General features: G+C 34.1%; 2 protein-coding genes across 2 annotated transcripts; both read right to left on the bottom strand.

The window, feature by feature from the left end:
- Positions 1–1,420: 1,420 nt before the first annotated feature.
- LOC109011384 (monocopper oxidase-like protein SKU5) lies at positions 1,421–6,164 on the bottom strand. The gene is made up of 9 exons (XM_018992563.2): positions 5,887–6,164; positions 5,520–5,629; positions 5,162–5,432; positions 4,930–5,068; positions 3,995–4,361; positions 3,340–3,705; positions 3,157–3,235; positions 1,989–2,188; positions 1,421–1,905 (listed from the first exon to the last, which is right to left on the bottom strand). The coding sequence occupies exons 1-9, from the start codon at positions 6,025–6,027 to the stop codon at positions 1,803–1,805; spliced, it is 1,776 nt and encodes a 591-aa protein (XP_018848108.1). The 5' UTR covers positions 6,028–6,164; the 3' UTR covers positions 1,421–1,802.
- A 7,378-nt stretch (positions 6,165–13,542) lies between these two features.
- On the bottom strand, positions 13,543–18,281 carry LOC109011390 (acid beta-fructofuranosidase-like). The gene is made up of 6 exons (XM_018992574.2): positions 17,343–18,281; positions 16,546–16,554; positions 14,970–15,820; positions 14,422–14,819; positions 14,221–14,308; positions 13,543–14,114 (listed from the first exon to the last, which is right to left on the bottom strand). The coding sequence occupies exons 1-6, from the start codon at positions 17,779–17,781 to the stop codon at positions 13,911–13,913; spliced, it is 1,989 nt and encodes a 662-aa protein (XP_018848119.1). The 5' UTR covers positions 17,782–18,281; the 3' UTR covers positions 13,543–13,910.
- Between the last annotated feature and the right edge of the window lie 3,717 nt (positions 18,282–21,998).

Here is a 21,998-nt window from a genome sequence, read left to right on the forward strand (position 1 = left end):
ACTTACTTATAAAAAAAAAAGTTAATTTAACTCTTACAGATAAATAATACTCCTACTTAAAATACAATTTTTCAATATAATTTTGGGATTAGGAGAAAATTCACGTATATATTATTATGAAAAATTATATTAAACAAGTTAGTGTATAGAACATACATAGTAAAATATTTATATAGAATAATTTGATTTATAAGATAAATTTTTTTATTTATAAGATAAATTTTAAAATTTGAATCTTACAAACCAAATCTTACTATATAAGTGATATCATATACTTTACACACAAAATAGTAAAACTTTATTAGTATATATTCACCACCATATCATTTTAAATTGAGATATTCTGATCAGTTACAGGCTGGGTGGGTGAGATGAGCTTTTTAAGCTTGCCGAAGGACAAGAACCCGAGTGTTTAGGAAAAGAAAAGCGACTGGCGACGCGAAGGACATGGTCAAATCTCGATTCCCCTGTTTAAATAGTTAACGTCATTATAAGTTTTTGTATGATCGATCAAGCGTGACTCTTAAAAGTTGAATTCAAGTACTGTGAATAGGATGCGACCCTGACCCATTACCAAAAAGGCCGATAGCTATATATATTACTACTGTTTGTAATCCAGAAATAATGATTTTTTTTTTTTTGAAAATATACTTTATTTCATTAAATAAAAACTCGAAGTTACAGCTGACTATTCACTGATAAAATACAGAAAAAAAACTCATATTACAAACCGAAAATCATGAATATGATTGAACCACAGCACCACAAATAATGTTGTATCTCTGCAAAAGGGTGCTATAATATTGAAGATGTTGCTGATCCATATTTCGCCTCCAAGTTAAGAGTATTGGCATTGGTTTCATACAAAACTTAGTCAAATACAAAATACAACTTATTTCTTTCAAACACAACTGCATTGAATTAGTTAAAAAATAAATTAAAAACTTTGAGCTACAGTAAAACACTTTTTTCCTTCGAAGTGTTATTGTTCACCAATCAAATGTGTTTTTTATTCCGGTTTAATCTCACAACCGTCTTTTTATTTTTCATGTACAGGTATCAATACAGATAAACAAATACTTGGCATATAGTGATGAATGCAAGCAATACTTATAGTAAACAAGTAATATTTTATTGTATTGGAGACATGATGTCCACTAGTGATAGGACTTTTCCTCTTCTCTTTTCTGAGCAAGAACATTGAAAATGTAGGGGCCGGCCTGCTTATGCTCCTGCCTTTCTTTGCAGGGACTGTCACTTTCAAGTTTGAATGGCTAATTTTGTTTGTAGCTTTAGATATTTCCTCAAGCTCGTGCACTGATCATATAGAGGCATTTTCAAATAAAGCCGCATGGGACAACATATATCGGACGGTGTCACTTTCAAGTTTAAATGGAAAATTTGTTTGTAGCTTCAGATATTTACAGCAATTCGTGCATTTGATCATATGAATCTTCAAATAAATAAAAAAAGACACATCTTTACATCTTGTCTTCAGCAATACAAAATTCTACAAGTTCTCAAAAGCCATCACACATGACAGATCAAACTACCTGGGAAGTAAGTAAGATGTATTGCAACTTGATGAATTGTCATCAACATAAATTGTAGACATTAAAAGAATGACAAGTCTTTATAAACGAAACGAGGAAGCTGGCCAACAATTAGAACATTGAAAAAAAAAATGAAGGTCAAAATCACCGAAGATTCATATCAACAAGACTAATTTTACAGAACGAAGAACTCAACCACAAACCTCACTAAGAGAAACCAACGTAGAGGAGAAGCTCAAAGGAACACGCTTAGCGGAAAATGGGAATTACAGCACAGATGATCATCAGTAGTGTAAGGAACAGCGCCGTTCTACTTCCATTGATTGAATTTGCTGAAGAGATATCTTCTGGCCTGCAAAATTAGAAAAAACTGAGTCAGGTTTGCCCTCAGATGAAATGAAGAATATTTGGCACAAATTATTCAGAAGTACATACTTCTGCAATTTGCTAAGGGCACCACAATAGAGGGCATTGTCTGGTAAGGGTAACTCAGTTTTGTTAGTAGCCTCCGGATTGACAACTCGTACATATGTTTCTTGGCCAAGATACCATGAGTCAAGGTTTTCTGTTCTAATGTTCCAGACTCCAACATTGTCAAGGGATATCAAGATTGCCGTCCATGCTCCAGGATAAACCTAGACAACCAAGAGAGGGGTCATAATCCAGTGACTGTTGGTGACATATAACAGGACCATTTTGAGCATACACAAAATAATAAATACTTAAAAAGGTCTTTCAAAGGAAAATGTTTTCATTTGTTTACTATGAGGTAAAATGTCATGCTCATCAAGATAATTACCCAATTCAGTTTCTACTATCAAATGTAGCGACAATCAATGAGGGCTTTTGGAGTTGACAGAGTGATCTGTCCCTTAACAACCAATACTCCAAAATTATTAAATTTCAGAATTTGACAAACTGTGACATGGTTAAAATATGTTAATCTCAACTTGCAGTTTGTTTATAACATTTTAATTATAGTCCACAACACGGGTAATAGAGATCCATCCTAATCACTCTGGTCATTTAAATGATTGGACAACCAGTATTAAACCTCAATGATGATTTTGATAACAAGAGATGCAAAAACATGATTCTTAACACTCAAATATGCGGTCAATCCTTGACTGACTAGTTATAGTTAGAAGATCACAAGTCAAAACAAAAACAGAAACTAGATGTCAACTCGTAAAGGTTTTTAATGTTTAGAGGAACCAAATAAGACTAAGGGCTCGTTTGGACCCTTGGAGTATCTCAGAATTCTGTGAATAGTAGTGAAATGGTTTGTAAATAGTAGTGAAAATGATTTTAGTTCAGCTGGTTTTTTGGGTTTTGGGAAATAAAAGAGAAATAGTTGAATAAAAATATTATAAAGTTAAAAATTATTTTTGTTTTAAAGTTTGAAAAATGTGTATTGATTTTTCTATTTCGTTTTGAAGTTTGTAAGAGTTGTAATGATTAGATGAAAAGATTGAAGATATGAAATTAAAAAGTGTTTTGTGTTTTAGTGATCTTTGAGATGGAAATTGTAAGTTTTGATAATTTCTCATCTCATCTCATTGCCCAGACATGGCCTAGGAGCACGATAATGCCAAAAATATACCTGTGTTGTAGAGCGGGCAATTCCATCCCACTTGTTATACGTGCCCCTGCTATTCTCGGTCCACTCACCATAATCCATCCTGCAATATATTAATCAAACTGCAGGGTTAAAAGCATTGTAAAGAGAAATACTTACCTAGGGATGTTAACATAATGAAGCAGAACAAAAATGACAGATCCCTACCCCACAACAAAAAATGCATATCCATTCATGTGATAGCTCTGCATCTTCGTGTCATTGTTCTGTAGTATTATTTCCATAAATCCTCTAAATGTCCCATTAATAACTGATGTTTCCATCCGAGATGGTCCTGTAAGAGGCCTAGTTGGGAAATCAAGCTTGTATACTCCCTTCACTTTGAACCAGTCAGCAAGCCTGATTGGTGTGGAAGGATTGACAAATGAGATTCCACTTAGTGTTGTCCGTCGTTTCCCATTAATTGTCACTGGTGGCTTGTTTTTCAACACATAAATCTCAGTCACGTTGATTGAGCCATATCTGAAAGAACCCTGTGGATTAGGGCGAGCACCACTAGCAGATACATTCCATCTGTGGAATTTAACAATAGAATCCTCAAAAATCAGTCACAGAAAGTGATTCTCAGAACTGAAAGTTTCTAGTCCTAAGTTTGAGTTGAGCTATTATTTGTTATGGCCTTTCCTGAATTATCTGGTGTTTTTGTACTCTTCCAAATGATTTCAGAATAACAGAAACAGATATTATTAAACAAAGAATTCATCCAAATAAAAGAATCCCAAACCAGGTACTTGTTAAAAAAGTTGTCCCTGTGATAAAGACATGGGAAGACCACAAAACATTTAACTAAACCATAACAAACCTGATGGATCTTGCCTGGTTCATTGAGAAAGTCTTGTCAAATTCGTCATTTGGTGGGTCTGGAAGGGGACCTTTTGCCTTTCCTTTGGAATTCGTGTAATGCAAGATGCCAACACCAGTAACTCTTTTCCAGCGCGATTCATTCACAAACCTAGGGCTTGCTACAATGTAGTAATCGGTACTTGCATTCTGATCCATGGTCACCAGAAACGAATAGGATTGTCCGACATGAATATCTAAGCTAGTGTAGTTTTGTTGCACTGTATACGATCCCTCTGTCTCAGCTAGAAGCAGATTATGGTTCTGGATCCTGAAATTGAGACTAGTTGACACTCCAACATTGTGTACTCGAATGCGATAAGTTTTCCCTGTCAAAAATTATGAATTTGTCATTTTAGGAGTTTGAATGACTCAACCAAGGCAAAATTCAAAGAAAAAAAAAAGGCAATAACCAAATAAGAAGTGATGACATCGGGCAATGAATAATGAAACACACTAAAATAGGGGTAAAACCGTCATCATCACTCCTGCATGATGGAGAATTTGAATGGAGAATTGTACATTCAAGGGAAAAAAGATTCATCTATACATTTGGAATGAAACAAATGGAACAGATCCAAAAATGCTAAAGAGAATTGCAACAAATCTGATCATGATGCTAAAATTAAGCCAAAACCCATTAAAACCTGGTAGAATTAACATGCATGCCCTCAGAGATCATACTAATTAAGAAGGTTAAAATACAAGTCCACCGCAACACCTCGTAAGAGGTTCAGCTTTAAAAAGAATACATTCTGTTGACACTGGCTTAGTCATACGGGCATCAATCAAATATCATGATCGAATTTGCTTGCATTTCCAAACATTGTATGAACAGTATTAAAACACTTTTCATCCAGTACAAAAATAAAAAAGATTCTTTGCTAATCATGTCACCTGGGTGGACTTCAATTGTTTCATAATCAATGCCATCTGGGACAAGGGTATCATTATATCTGAAAGGACCTTTCCCATTAATAAGAACTCCATCTGGCATTCCAAGATCTTTCCCAGCATCAAGAACCTTCCTCAAGGCCTGCATTCAAAAAGAAAACAGCTTGAAATCACATAAACTTGTAATATCTACCCGGCACCAATTGGGATATTCCGATTATCCAATAACACTAACCGTATGATTCTGGGTGTACCAATCACCAATAAAAATGACAATGTCGCCATCTGGGGTTGCAAAAGGAATTGGAATTATAGCCCTGTTATTGATGATAAAGCCACCATACCCCCCGGAAGCTCTCTGGAAATTGAGAGATGGAAAATAGAAGAAGCTCCCAATCTGATCCTTAACCTGAAATTGGTAAGTCCAATTCCACTTTGGAGGGATAGGACAGTTCGTTCCCAGAACTCCATCCTGCCATGAACTACGCCGCTGTTGAATCCCGGACCTGTTACACCACCAAATTCCATACAGTGATTTCCTAAAATCTGCAGTTTTTCCTATCTAACTCCTGAGAAGTTACAATAAATCCTACCAAGAAATGAGGAGATTCTCGTCCAATTTGTTCCGGACATTGACAGCGACGTTGTTATTAGTAGTCACATTAATAGTAGGACCAGGAAATTTTCCATTAACAGCAATAACCTACAAAATAATCCAGATATTTGGACATAAAATTCAAACCTTACAAGCTGATAGCACTAAACAGTATAACTCATAGGCTCAGGAAATGAAAATGCAAGACATTTTGTAGATCTGGAGATAAAAATTTGAACTTTCTTAAATCTAAAGCCAATCCATTTTGTCACCCACGAATATTAAACAGACCCACATGAAAAAGATTACTGAAAGCAGTGAGAGAAAGTAGGTACTCCAGACTGAAAGAGATCTGAGAGACATACCTGTTGGGGGACACCCAGAGGGGAGGCAGTGATGTAAGAGACTTCAAACTCATAGCTTACAAATGGATCCGCAGCAAAACATGAGCTCACAAACAAGGTAATGTAGATGAGGAACACTGATAAAAAGCTACACAAAGCCATTTTGCGACTTTTGAATTCGTGCGCTTGAAATTTAGAGCCAATCTTTGTCTAGCTTTTCTGTGATTTTTACATTATCAGAGAGGGAGAGAGAAGTTACCAGAGGCTCAAAGCAGAGTATGTGTGTGCTTGGGAGGGGGAGAGAGGACGAGTGTGAACGGCTCTATATGTCGCTATCGTCCCGTGTCCTGTTCTGTGTGCAGTTTTTTTTTATTTTCCCCTTACGATTATCTTTAGTTAAGAACGTAACTTGGGTGTATGATTAAGAGAGAAAAAGCACTTTGGATGGTTTTTTAAGATTGATTCCAAGCTTTTGTCGGTCCCCAGTCGTCATTCATACGGTACGAGCATGGGTGAGAGAGCTTTTAGAGAGAGAGAGAGAGAGAGAGAGAGAGTTTAGAGAGAGAAGTGACAGCGAGTAGCCAGTTCACACGTCGAGTACATACACTCACCATTGCGCCTTGGCCAAAATATCTACGCTTTTAATTTGACCGTTGTCTGCTCAGAATAAATTTTAAGAAGAAAAAAATAAAAAGAAAAACTTGGCTGTTGTGTGTCTCAAGATCTCATAAGAAAATAAAAAAGAAAGAAATACACGAGTTTCAGATCTCTGGGAAAGCACCAAATGATTGCCAGCCGAGAGCCCCATTGTCCACGCGTGGACCCCTACCCATAAATACTAGGATGCCTGCTGATTACAGTTACATTTTAGTTGGATTGATCCAATTCATTTTATTTTATTTTATTTTATTATTATAATTTTCTAAAAGAGAAATAAGAAATTTTAGTTATAATTTTGAGTGAGAGAATATTGATGAATTGAAATAAAAAAAAAAATTATTTTAAAAAAGATATTATTATAATTTTAAATTTTTTTTAAACATAATTATATAGACTTACATGAAAAATCTCTATTTGAAAATTATATGTAGACTCTTTCTAAAATCTTCACATAAAACATAATAAACAATTTAATTTTTTTAAATCTTAAAATTATAATAATATTAAAAAATAATATTTTATTTAAATTATTTAAAATCGTCTCACCTCATTTCATTTTATCTCACTTATAATTTTTCAAACAAGGCCATACAGTACACACCAGAAGCGACCCTTGTTCAAAGATTATGATTTTCTGAAATGCAAAGGATAAATTCGTTCCTTAATTTATGGAGATGATAATGGAATTTTTTTTTTTGGCCAAATTATTAGCCTCGAGATGCCAAAGGCAAATAATAAGTATGCTGTCTTCGTAGAGGGAGTGGCTTTTGGTAGTGGTGGGAGAACAATGCCCTGTAAATTCAAACTTTTACAGACACTTTTTGAAGGCAACATCCAACGGATAAGGTAACGATTTGTTTTGAGGTGGAGAGTACTCGATTACCCACGTGGATTGCCACGTCGTTGGTTTATTTTAAAAGTAATATTATATATAATTATAGAATGTTTAAACGTCATATAATCATTTTAAAAATAAGTGAGATCTATTATTAAAAAATTTATTTCTTTTCATATGGATTTCATATTTATTTATTTTTTTCGAAGCGACTGCACGGCACTTGCACATTCACAATTATAAATATCATTTCTCTTATTTTAAACTACTTCTACCTCTTAGCTGAGTTGGCAATAAGGTGGATATCCAATAGGAATCTCATCTTAATTAATTTTTTTTTAATTGCATAGTTTATTAATGAGAACCTCAATAAGGAATGGTCTAAGATTACTTTCTAAATATGTGCCGAACAATTAATTATAAAGATATATTTTTTACAAAAGGCTTACAAATTAATTAATGTCTATCTAATCCTTACCATCTCTTGTGTGAAAAATGCCAAAAACCAAGGTGTGATAATAAGTAAGCCAATTGAGCAAACACTATCGTAGCCACAAGCAAGAGATACGAGCAGCTCAATTTTAATCCACATCTTGACTTGGAGATCCACGTCAGCAATAATCAATAGAATATGATATAAAAAAAATGAAAATGAAGAATATATACCATGAATAATTTGAAGGGAATAAACAAAGAATAATTATGTTTAAAATTTTCGTTGAGTCCTCTCTAAAGTGGAAAAATAACCTGTAGACCCAAAACACCTTTGGGGGGACTGAACAAAAATTACAACGAAAATGTAGATTACATCTCTGACCCAAAACATCTCTAGGGACCCAAAACAATGCGAGTTTCACCTAATTAATGCTGACGAGATTCATCAAGGAAGAAATGAATGCAAAGAAACACCGGATAACTATAAGTAGGTTCAGTGTACTTGTTTTATGCTATCTTTAACCAACGTAGAGACTTCAGAAAGAGAAACATTGGATTTTTAACAAAACATACAAATTCCTTTTGTGGTCGGTTGTCGATGGTGGTGAAGAAAATCGAGTCGACACCAAAAAATAGAGTTCAAAGTAGATGGATAGGTGATTGAACTCGAAACAAACACGAGAATGAATCGATGGTTAATAGAAGACAGTGGTGGTGAAGGACACGACCACTGCAACTTCATAATAGATTGGTGAGAGGAGAGAAATTTTTTAGATTTTAAATTTCAACTCCTTACCATTTCTCACTATTTAATTTCTTTTTTACAAAAAAATAAGAATCAGAAACGGAATAGTCATTCACATGAGAAACATGTGTGCACGTACATAGGATTGTAAGGAGAGTCCCGTAGGACTCATAAACGAATAATAGCAGGAGTTCCCATTGAAAATGAAAAATGACATATATATTAAGGTCAGTAGCGGGTGCCTGCCATCCACTGTACCGCCCCCACTTAGGTGGGGCGGGGGATCCGCTCCACACAAACAGGGGGCGAGGCCCCCCGCCCGTATGAAAGGGGCATTGTGGAGGCAGGAGACGGAGGGGGCTTAACCCCACTCAGTAAATCCCCCGCTCCGCTCCTGCATGTATAAGGCCAACCAACCCCCCCCTCCAAAAAAAAAAAATCTCTCGTCTCAATCTCTCTCATCTTGATCTCTTTCATCCTGAACTCTCTCAATCTCGTTTGCCATAAAAGTAATAGATGCCGACAGGGAGAAATTGATTTCGTTTGCCATGAAAGTAACAAACGTCGAAGTAGATGAATCTCTATTGATCTGAGTTTGTTCATTGTTGTAAGAGACACCGAGATAAATAAATCTCTCTTGATCTGAGTTTGTAACTTGTTATGGTGTTTGGGTTTGTTATAATCGATTGGGAGAGTTGGGGAGGAGAGGAGGGGGTGGGGGGCGGACAAATGTGGATCTACCCTAGCACCTCGTGCAACGGATAGGGTACCCTACCCTCGCATGGACAGAGGCGGATTACGGAGAAAAAAATCCTCACCCCCGCTCATACGAGGGCGGAGGGTGGGAAAGGAGTGACCCCGCCCCACGGGTAGCACCCTAATATATATACTTACCTAACATTACCTAAATATCATGATTATCCAAAATAAATAATATAACCTGGCGTGCATATGTGTATTGTTGGTGCATTGGCCTGGTCAATGATTATTATTATTATTATTATTTTTGAATAAATGGTCAATGATTATTAACTACACATAAAGGTCCCCATTAATTGAAGTCCTGAGCCACAACAAATAATGGATGTCTGTACCAAATGATCTGTGATCAATTGTGTGTAAACGCGCCATATATCATATTTTTTCAAGTCCTCAATATCATATAACACAATTAGATTAAGATTTCTTTTTTTTTTTAATTTTCTACCCGAACGCACAAAATGATAAATAATAAATATTATAAGATTATTTTTTATATATTTTTTTCATTTTACATTCTAAAATTCAAGTATGAACTTTATAAATCCCGTCACCCTTCTTCCCATCAAATCGAAAAAGTAACTTTTAAGTTGCGTTTGGATGTTGAAGTGAGTTGAGTTGAGTTGAGATGATAAAATATTATTAGAATATTATTTTTTAATATTATTATTATTTTAGAATTTGAAAAAGTTGAATTATTTATTATATTTTATATTGAGATTTGAAAAAATTATAATGATGAATTGAGATGAGTTGAGATGAATTGAGAGATGTTTGTCATCCAAACGAAGCATACTCGGTTTTGACTCCTTAGTTTAACTCAGTTAAAGCTCGTTCATGTATTGATGAATGTATATATATATATATAGTTAATAATATAAGTATATAATCTTTTATAATTATATATATAACATGTAATCTAATTATTTATACATAATAATTTAAGTTTATGTATTGAATATTCTCCATAATTATATGTTATTTACTCAAATACTTAAATCATTAAATTATAATAATTATTTTATAATTTGTATAATAATAAGTCGGTAAGATTTTAATAATCTTACATACTAGTATGTAGGAACTATATATGAAATGTTTATACTATACTATTATAGATACTAATACTAGTAAATTATGTAAACATATAATATATAGTTGACTTCTATTATAAATCAACAACTATATTCATTTTACACCCCACACTTGATGTGGATTTTTTTTTCCCTCAAATCCCTTCATTTTCTCTCTCCTCCCCTCCAGTCGACCACTTCTCTCTTCCCAATCTCTATCTCTTCCCAATGTTATAGACGCTACCCACTGGCACCCTCCCGACATTCACCTTCGATCCCCTTCCTCCCACGACTCCTCCCCAGCTCACACTTGAAGCTTCTCTCTCCCTTTCCCTTGATTTCTCTCCACGAAACCATCGAACGCCGCCAACTGCGCCACCGCGAATGGCTTTTCTTGCCGTTAAGCCACCATGGGTCTTTTCTCCCTTAGTCTCTTGTCAACGCTCTCTCTCTCCCTCCCTCTCGAATCCCAACAAATCCGTGTACCTCCACTGTGCGTTGCCTTCCTCCACGGCGCAGCACCACCGCAAGGCCACTCCGAGCCACCACTCCATGCCATGACGCCATCCCTCACCCAGCCCTCCCCCCGAAGTCTTACCCCATTTTTTCCTCTCGGTCAATGCCACCCTTGACCACCCCCACAGTCGCCACGAGCCACCACACAGTAGCAAGACCATGAAGCCTAGTCAGCCGCTGTCGTTGCCTCTGTCTCTATTCCTAGCTTGTACCATCGAGAGCCACTACTACCTAGCTCAACTCCTCCACCTTGGGTATAATTTTTGAAGGGAGAGGGAAATCGCGCTTTCGTGCTTCGGTGGGGTGGATTGAGAGAACCGGTTCACTGGTTTGACACGTAGAGTGTGGGGTGTGGGGTTTGGTAACTAGCTAATGAGCAGATTTATTCTATATAGTTATTAGGGATAAACATAATTAGTTATATATTAATTATTTATAAAATTTTACAATTTTTTTAATTCAATAGAGAGTATATTTGTTAGTTATAAAATTCCATTGAACTTCAAATTTGTATTTTACAAATTATGTAATTTCTTAATTACTAAATTTTAGTTAGAAATAAAAAATAATCAATTCAAAATCAAGCGGACTCGACTCGAGCTCGAGTTGGGAGCTCAGCTCCTGAGTCGAGCCTGAACAAAAATAAGATAAAAATCTAAAATTCAAGCTAGACTTTTGTAAACAGAGCGGAACTTTATAATCCAAATACCAAATCGACTTAATTCGATTATAGCCCTAACATAACATGTTTGTTGGGATTTAGAATTTTTAGTGCTACGTATAGTGGCATAGATTTTAAGAAATGAGATTCAAGGTGGAAGTGACTGTACAGTGATCGAAGTCTTCAGTATCATATGACACAATTGGATTAAGATTTTTTTAAATATTTTACCCGAACACACAAAACAACAATAAATATTATAAAATTTATTTTAAATATGATTTATTTATTTTCCATTTTAAAATTTAGAGTTAAAATATTAACTTGAACTCCATCATGAGAGTTCTTCCCAGACCTAGTTAAATTGAAAAACCATCAAACCCTAGAAAAAGTAACGAATTATTTTGTTCCCTATAGACGAATTATTTTCCATTTTAAAAGATCGTCAATATAATTGCATTAAAAAAAATAAAAATGTTGTCACGTTAAAGTCTTGCTTGGACTGCGTCGACAGCTTTATCAACTTGATTAGGTTGCCTATAAAAATGGGTCGTATTATAATAATTGGATTAGGTTGCCTATTAAAAAAACAAGGGAAATGCTTTTCCCACGTAAGGTAGTCATCGTTGGTGGTTTTTTTTTTTTTAATTTTTTTTATTTAGTAATTAAATAAATATTTTTAAATGAATATGTGATTTTTTTATTTTTAAAAAAATCTCTAAATAGTTTAAAAAATGGTAAAAGTAAAAAAAATAAAAAAATAAAAGGATTTTAATTTATCGGCAGAGGATTCTGTGGACGTAGCACGTCCTAAAAATAAATAGCTTTAACTGAGATTAAATAAAACATTTATTGCCTTGCAGTTGTGGTAGCAAGGCGCAATTAAAATGAAAAAGAAAAAAAAAAATCATTTACCTATCATCATTATATTACACATAAGAGAAAAAAAATAAAAAATAAAAATAATGAGTAAAATTTTTTTAAAAAAATATACAATTTGCCAACTGCAAATCAGGCCGCGATTGGCTCCGATAGCAGTAGCAGACAACTATTAAATAAGCAAAACAATTTTTTAAGATTAAGCAGCGATAGCCTTCGAGGTTTCTCAAGGCAGTTACGTTTTCCTTTTATGAGTAATTACACATATTACGCCTTATTGAGTCCTTAGCGTGCGGTCCACCTTTGATTGCGGGACGTGTCTGCTAATATAAAGTTATTTTTTTATTTTTATATTTTTTAATATATTTTTAAAAAAAATATATATCAATATATTAAAAATTATTTTCTTAATTATTAAATAAAAAAATTAAATACATAAACAATCAAAATGAAAAAATAAACTCATACGACATATTAGCATGCATTTTTTATTATTATTTATTATTAGATAAAAGTACCAAGAAGCAAACAACCTCAACCAGGAGGTACCTTGCCTCTTGCCTTTATATATATATATATATATATATATTTTTTTTTTTTGCCTTTTACTTAAGATAATCTTTATCTACAAATTTTTTTATAAGATTAAACTTATAAAATAACGTAATTTAATATAATATATTAAATTATAAAATTATTTTTATTATAAAATAGATTTAATGTATTACATAAAATTAGTCGATCTATAATTTTACTTTTATGAAATTTGTTTTAGCTGCATCACTTCACAGTTATAAAATATGAGCAAAAACAGACAATTTTTCTTTACAAGGGGGCAGATTGGGATAAAAAAGAGCATTCAGCATAGGCCTCATAAACTTCAAAAGGCCCACCCAGATTTGAATTAAGGAAAGTTAATAACAAATAGACGGGTCAATTACGTAAGTGTATTTTTTCAAATTTTGATAAGATTTGATAGACGGGTCAATCCTTTGATGAAAGACCTAAAAACCAATTCTCGTCTAAGTTCTCATATCCTATTTTTCTTGGTTTTAATGTTGTTATTTGTATTTTCCTAATTCTAGTCAAAGTTGTGAACCACTTCTTCGGAATAAATTTTAAAACAAAAATTATATTATAATAATATTTTTTTTAATTTTTAACACAACGTCTCATATCATCTCATCTCATTTGAACCGCGTAATCAAATTAGGCCTTCCACTCCAACAATTATGGTACAGAATTAATGGTACAGACAGAGCACCAAACTCGGAGCTTCAATGGCACTGCCACCGATTGCAATGGTGGTAAACGTTACGCTATCTCGCAACAAGTCCCTACATTTTTGTTCCCAATGTGATCAACATGATGATCACTTTCCCATAAGATAAATTGATTGGGCTTGGACGTTTGATTCGTGCATTATGCAGATTGCAAAAGAAGCTCATCATGTTTTCATCATCTTCTTTGTCTCTGCTCAATTCAATTATCTTGCTCAGGGCGGAAGGGGCGTATGAATGCAGAATTCATCTGCCATATCTTGAGAGATGAAGTCACACTGGCTTCAGTAGCATTGTTGAACAGAAATATCCGAGCAGCTCCATAGATTGCTTTTGTTGGATAGACACGAGAAGTGATGCAGGTCCTCCCACCTTGAGCAAAGCTTTCAATGATTGAATGATCCACCTGGATTACCATAAATGTACACGCAAATATAAAAGTTGATGCATGGATCTAGTTAATTATAGCAACACATTCAATCGTTTAGAACTAAAACCAAAGCTCTACTAACCAGTAATCTCACAGACAACTTTTCATCTTTTAGTATTGGAATGGTGCTCCCATAAATTTTTTTATCGACATCAGTTGCCTCAGAAGACCTGAAAGGAAACAATCAAGTACTTTATTTTTTGAGTGCATAATAATAGAGATAAAAAAATCAAATCAAGATAATAATCAAACAAGGAACAGAATTAGAAAGACCATAGAATACCTTGTTTGATCAGCACAGAAGAAAGTTGTGAGATTGCCGTCAGTTCCTTTGGCAATATAGAAATACACAGGAGTGTGCTCGTTAAGGCTCTCATCTGCAAGAACAAGAAGTCCAAAGGGTCCCAGTGCGCCACGTTCAGCAGCTCCACCACTGGTGCTGCAGCTGAATTCCACATTGGTTTGGGCTGTCCTCTCTAAAGCCTCCTTATCTAACTCAAACTCGGCGACAATATCTACCTGCGTGGCTGTGCCAACATCTAGAGGAACGACTGATCCTGCCTTGACCTCCACCTTGTCAAACACTTTGCTGGTCAATCTCAAACTGTCTACCTCCTCCACTGGCCATTGAAGCAAATTGGTACCAGTCTTTGTATCAAGCAACACTGTCCTTGGAATACTCTGCAGAGGATCATTACACAAACATGAAAATCTTGTCAGGGAAAGTTAATCACGCAAGATATACAAGCTCATGGTATTTCTTTCGGTTACGTTACTCAAAAACAAATTCATGATAACCTATGACTTTTAGCTAGAAAGAAATCAGCATACCTGAACTGATGCCCAGCCCTTCTTCACATCAGCAATTTCACTATCAGACTCTTGAATCCAACCCCACAACACCCTCCTTCCCTTATGCAAATCATAGAACGATTTGGATGCGTAAAACATCCCATAGTCATACCTCAATCCAAGACCAATCGTGGTGTTATCAGGAACCCATTTACCTGTCTTCTCATCATAAGTCCCGAGTGTATAATAATCGTTTCTATCCTGATCAAGGCTTGTTTTGATTACATGCTTCACTCCAGGGCCCTTAACCGATGTGTCCAAACCCTTTATAGATGTATTAGACACAGGATAGAAGTCCACACACTCCCACATTCCAGTGCCAGGGAAAGAATACAGCACCCCATCTGAAAGCTCGAAGTTCTTGAAGTCCTCGGTGCTGTAGATCAAAGTAATGCCTGTTTTGTTAACCTTGGACCCTATGGCAATGTTCCATTTCCCGTCCGAGGTGTACCAAGCCGTTGTTGGGTCACGGAAATCCTGCGAATCAATGCCTGGTGGAGGGTGAAGGACCGGGTTGCCAGAGTACTTGACCCAGTTTATGAGGAGGGGATCAGACAAGTTGGCTGGATATGCAAGATTTTGAACCTGCACTGATTCATTTGTGGATCCAGTGTAAAGCATGATAACTTGGCCATCAGGAAGGATTGTAGCAGATCCTGTCCAAACACCATTCATGTCATACCACTGATCAGCAACCATTGCTAAGGGGAGGTGAAGCCAATGTATCAGGTCCTTGGAGACAGCATGACCCCAAACTATGTCACCCCACACTGCTCCATTAGGATTGTATTGGTAAAAGAAGTGGTACCATCCCTTGTAATACATAGGGCCTGTAGTATTTTGCAAGTGGATTGTAACAGTTAGCAAATTATGGATGAAAAAAATTACAGAAATTGTTAAATGATTCGGCTTAGTTTGGCGACGGGTTTTGGAATAGTTATAGTTATAAAACTGATTCTTGCCTTGTCCTGGAACTTCTTTTTTTTTTTCCCTTGATACTCTTATGAGAACTCGTTGTGTTGTTGAATCAAACTCAACTCATTTTAAATCAATCATTAATGAGACCGTCACCGCCAACCACACTCAAGGTAACATGCCCGACTTTTCATCGCCAACCAACAGGTACCAAGCAACCCGATGCATCATACATAAAACTATGACCAGACTAACTTTTGAACCAGCCACCTCAACAAGTTAATACCAACCAGAATAGCAAAATTCCGACTAAGATTTGGCAAGCAAGTATTTTTCTACTTGGTCTGTCATCATTTTGACCCACAATTCTCATATGATTATGCTATTGAACAGTTGTAACCATCCACTATTGTGATAGATTATTGAAATGACCTAATTTCCTGAAATCTCATTTCCAAAGATTTGATCATCATAACACAGAAATCATCAATCGTCTAGGTGTTCAAGATGGGGGCCAATATATCATAGCTATGAAAATAAATAGATAAACATCTGCCAACGTTTTATCTTTCCTTTTTCTCTTTATTTTTCGCAAGAGTAAGTCATATCTGGCGACCTAAATTGGAGAGGAAGGTCTTACCGTTAGGATCTGAAGCAGAGCCAGCCAGATTCCCCGCATGATAGTTGCAGCACGCAGCCAGAAAAAAAAAAACAGAGAAGGGAAAAAAATAAGCGTTTGATTAATGTTGTAAATTAATAAATTCGCCTATTATTGCTTAAAACACATATTGACATTTTGATTGTCGTCAGTGCCTGTATCGTCACTATCTGACAACGTGGAAAACATGTAACTCTGCAAACCAGTTAATAGCACTATTTTTTTATTTTTTATTTTTTATTTATAAGTAAAATTAATAGCACTTTTTGCCAGTTATGAACGCCTTTTACACCCTTCTATGTCACTTTTTAAATGTTAATGCGAGCTGTCTATTCGACGACCTTGATACAATAGAGAACTCTTTTGAGACCAAAAAAGAATTACTCTTACTATAAAAGTATTACTTAAAAATAATTTTATCATAAATTGATATGATTTATTAAATTATTTTTATTATAAAATATTAGATCTAATAAATTACATAAAATCATATCAGTTTATAAGATTATTTTTTTATAATCTATTTATTACTAGAGTATTTCTCAAAGAGTTCTGCTATATATAATTTTTTTTATTTATTTTTTATACACTCTACTAATGTTATTGGCCAAAATATTTATTTTATATTAAAAAAATAATGCAATCAATCATATCAATAAAATATATAAATAATAAAGTATACAAAGAATAGGCAAAAGTAAATTGACTGAGTTTTTATTTTTTAAAACCAACAAACAAGCCGAGAGAAAATAAATGATTAGATTTACAAATTAACATACCGTTCATCCAATTCTTCTCAGGCTGGAAATGATAAGCAGTCCTCTGCCATGACAACATGGTATTGTTCCATGGAAACGACACGACATTGACGCAGGCAAATACCCCGTTCGCCTTCTCGGACACGCCAGCGGATACCCCACGTGACACCAGCTTCAAGGGCTCCGACGCCATCGATGATCCCGACGTAGCCAATGATACATTCCCATTTGCATGGACATCTGAATTCAGATCAGCAATGAGAATGGCCAAAAATAGTGCAAGCAACAAGAACCCAAAAATGACCACGAGGGCAGCCCTCTTGGGTGGCCAGCGCCTCTCCAGATCCAATTCCCCGGGGTGGGGTTCATAGAGGAGAGGGGTGGTGGAGCTAGGTAAGGTGGCGGCGGCGGGGTCCTCATGCTTTGATGAGAAGGACCGTAATAGGGTAGACACCACCATGGTACCAGCTGGGGTTTTGTAACAACAGAGAGGGTAAGCAACCAGAAAATGGGATTAAAAAAAAGAGATGGAGAGACCCTCTGTTTGCTCTCCTTTCGCTCCTTGTTATTCTCTCGTTAAAAGTACTGTTTCAAATATGGATGTTTGGGCGAGCTCTCTGTTTCTCATGTGCTCTGGTTGGTTTTCCTGCAATTGGTGGGGAAGGGATCAGCGAGAGAGAGGGATTTGCGAGGCTTTGAGTCATACAAATTCCAGTACCACGTATATATAGGCATTATACAGGTAAGGATGTTGCAGAAACGAGGTTGGACATTCCTTGTTGGCTCCAAACTTATTGCAACGAAGTTTAATGCTAACCTGGGCGGTTGGTGGAGCCTCTTTTTTTTGGGGTCATCGATATGGGGCAATGCTTTATTGGTCGTGAAAGCTTAGTGTAATAAATAATGCCACCCTCTACACTCCTATTGGTTGCTGCACATTAAGTTTAGGAGACCAATTCAGACTATGACTTCCGACCCCCTAACTTTTCATCAATTATATCCTTTGTCACATGTTAATAATGCAAGTTAGTTAGGTTGCCATTTTTCCCCCATCTTATATCAATTAGATCGAGCTGAGCTGGCACATATTCCGTCAACATTATCAGTTGATCAGGACTGTTTTGATCCTAAACGACATCCACACGTCAAGAACTCAACCAGGAAACCTTTACTTAATTTTCTTTGAAAAAAATATAAAATAAAACAGTAAATTTTGATTGATAGACACCCCAAGATTAGATAATGAGAAACAAAGAAACATTATCTTGAAGAAAAAGAATAATGTTACATATCACATTCTCATCATATTTTAATCATATTAAATGGTATGTGATATATTTATTATCATTAGATGATAAAGAATTATATAATAAAGAATTATTTAATGGTAATAAATATGTCACATTATACTTAGTTGGATGAAAATGAGATGATAGTATGATTTATAAAATTTTTCTTTAATGAAATTTGAAATATGAGGATAAAAAAATAAAATTATATATTTTTAAGTAATGTGTAAAATATGAGATTTTTATATAATACAACTCTATCTTAAATATTGAAAGAAGAATATATATATATGTGCGTACGTGTAATCACTCGATCTAAGAAGCAACGCTGATCTATTACAATACTCCATTATTAGGGTACGTAGTTAACTGCCTCCACAAACATTTTTGGGGCTATTATTTCACTGGAAAAGATCAAATAATTCAGAGTTGATGACTCATATTTGAAAGGGACAGCTGCTTGCTAATGAACCATTAGACTGTTTACCTGATCAAAATTATAATTACGTGGCCTTCCAATCTGAATCTATCCCATGTGTAGTTTTGACAGAGTCGTCAGAGAAAATGATTCCAAACACGTACGCAAGAGATCATGACTAGGCGCTTATTAGGACCTACTTTTTTAGGTCAATAATGGAGTTTAAAATAATAGCAATAATAATACTAATAATAATAATTGTAGCTTTCTCTGTTATTGGTTATGATTATTGAGGAGAGACAAAAATGATGAAAAGAATACACATGAACCAGATCATAATCTCCATTTGCTAGCTCATATTCCCAGTTGCCTCTTCATTTTTTCACATGCTGACCCACATGCCACCTTAATTTGTCTCCGTGGAAGTTAAATGGGATAGGAATTATACCAAATTCGTAATATATCATTATTGTCTCTTGGGTCCCTACTGCAATCATGCAAGAAAGTGGATCGCTTTGATCCTTGAAATTTAATTAATTAATTATATATATAGGTAAATATTTATTTTTATTTTTATTTTTAATAAAAATGAAGACGGTATTAACCCTCACTTCTTATGGATGAAAACTTTTAATAAAATAAAGAATCACATCTCAACAAATAAAAAACCAATCTCACCCAAATTAAATATAAAAACCTATACAATCACAAGCTACCGCGGATGGAGTCCAAACCCATAAGCCAAAAAAAATAAGAGAAATATTTTGGGTGTCGAATTCAGAACTCAAAAAATATCCCGAATGAGACTTGGATTTTTTATTTTTTTTACTGAATGATTAAAAAAATATTTTTTAATGATGTTGTGAATTTTTTATTTTTTTAAAAATATTTATAATGATTAAAAATATATATAAAAAAAATTTCTCTTTTTGAAATAATTTTTTAATCTCAAATTCAGAACCGTCACATGATTCAAAAAATAAAAAATACAAATTTATATATATATATATATATATATATATTCATTGTCATAATGTATTGGATGATTGTTTTAACCAACACTAGATGGTGACTAGTGATCTAGCTAGCTTTTTTCTGTAGCAAATGATCCACGTGACCAACGGCTTTCAACTTTTTAATTAGTTTTATTTTTTCCCAATCATGGCGTGGAGGAACACAGACCACGAAAGAAGAGCATCTTCCCAAATTATTTTTTTCTCTCCATTCCGTTTGGCAAAGTTGTTGCAACGATGGCCATTGCATATAGTACCAAGAAAAATGTCTCTAAATTAACCAGGTCTAAAAGGATTTCTATATTCTATAAACCATGTCCATATTAACTTAATTAAATTAATTATTAAATAAATTATATGTGTCACCTGCTATTTGCCTAGATCTTGTTAAAATTTTAGGATATTATCCCATTTAGTTAAATGGATTATATTTGAATTGATTTACATAGTCTAATACTTATAACTTGACACAATATGAACATGAACTGCCACCCACTCTCAAACTTAAACCTCAACAGTGTTCGTTTGTTTTTAATATATTTTTTAATATTATTTTTATTTTAAGATTTGAAAAAATTAAATTGTATATTTTATTTTATATTAGAAGTTAAAAAAATTATAATAATAAGATGAGATGAGATATTTTCTAAAACAAACGAGACTATGTCATTATGTATTAATATAATTTCCCTGGATCATTAATCACAAATGATTTCTGTAATTTTGAGATAATCTGCTCCTTACTTCAAAAAAGGAAACCTAAAGATTCGATCCACTGTAATTACGAAAACTAAGATAGGTAAATTAAAGAATTTTAAATACAATTAATCAAAGAAAATTAAGGAGCGTTTTATGTATGTATCACAAAGCAAGCTTGTTTGCTTACGATCTTCTGATCCTTATCTTCTTCACTATGCACGTGGTCCGGAGCCAAACGTGGCAACACGTTTTGGCAGGGGGGTGGTCCGCGGGGGATCCAATTTCAGAAAAGTCATTTCCGGATGACACATTTTATATGGGGCCTCTTGTCTGTTCCAATTTCAGAATAGTCATTTCCGGATGATACAGTTTATTGGGGCCTCTGCATATCTTTTCCAATTTCAGAAGTCTATGGATTTGGGAACCCCACCACAATCACGAATAAAGAAATGAAAATTAATACTCAAAATTTAAAACCTACCAATTAGTACTCGTTTAGTTATATGGATCAGATAAAAAATTAATAAATAATAATAAAATAATTTATAAATAATAATAAAATAATTTGGCTTAAGATTTTTATATAATTTTAGAAGATAAAAAAAAATAATAAATTAATTAATTATAAAGAATGTTAGAATAACTTTTTAATATTATTTTTAATTTGAGATTTGAAAAAGTTGAATTATTTTTTATTTTTGTTTAAAAGTTTGGAAAATTTATAATTATTAGATGAAAAATTTAAAAATCTAGAAATTTAAAATTGAAAAATATTTATGTTTAAATGGTGTTTGAGTGTTGAGATGAAATTAGATAGAATTAGAGGTGTACAAAATTTGGTCTGGATAGGACTGGATCTCAATTCCAAAAATTGTGGGCCGAAGAAGTTCGGTCCAGTCCCGAGGTCTATAAATTTTAGACCGGATCGGACCAAACCATATATATATTTAAAATATTTGTAATAATTTAATATATTATTTTTATTTAATAATTATATAAGTTAATAATGTAATTTTTATCTAATTTATTATCATTGACTATATAAAATATTAAATAATATATACTATCAATTAATAATATATCATAAATCATATGATAATTTATGTCATTATGTGTAAATAGACAATAGTAATAAAAAAATATTAGTTCCATAAAATATTTTTCCTAAATTTTAATTATTCATTGCTTTTTTTTTTTTTTTTTTTTGTAGTACACATGCATACTTATGAAGAGTCCCATAGGGACCTTCGATTTTTTA

Source organism: Juglans regia, chromosome 2, assembly GCF_001411555.2.
Source record: "Juglans regia cultivar Chandler chromosome 2, Walnut 2.0, whole genome shotgun sequence".
Classification (NCBI taxonomy): domain Eukaryota; kingdom Viridiplantae; phylum Streptophyta; class Magnoliopsida; order Fagales; family Juglandaceae; genus Juglans; species Juglans regia.

Coding starts and splice junctions, on each gene's coding strand:
- LOC109011390 (XM_018992574.2), bottom strand. CDS start 17,781: ATGGTGGTGTCTACCCTATTACGGTCCTTCTCATCAAAGCATGAGGAC. Junction 14,820..14,969: donor AGGGCTGGGCATCAGTTCAG/GTATGCTGATTT, acceptor GATCCTCTGCAG/AGTATTCCAAGGACAGTGTT. Junction 14,115..14,220: donor AGTTGTCTGTGAGATTACTG/GTTAGTAGAGCT, acceptor ATGGTAATCCAG/GTGGATCATTCAATCATTGA.
- LOC109011384 (XM_018992563.2), bottom strand. CDS start 6,027: ATGGCTTTGTGTAGCTTTTTATCAGTGTTCCTCATCTACATTACCTTG. Junction 5,433..5,519: donor GAGAATCTCCTCATTTCTTG/GTAGGATTTATT, acceptor GTGGTGTAACAG/GTCCGGGATTCAACAGCGGC. Junction 3,706..3,994: donor AACCAGGCAAGATCCATCAG/GTTTGTTATGGT, acceptor TAAATTCCACAG/ATGGAATGTATCTGCTAGTG.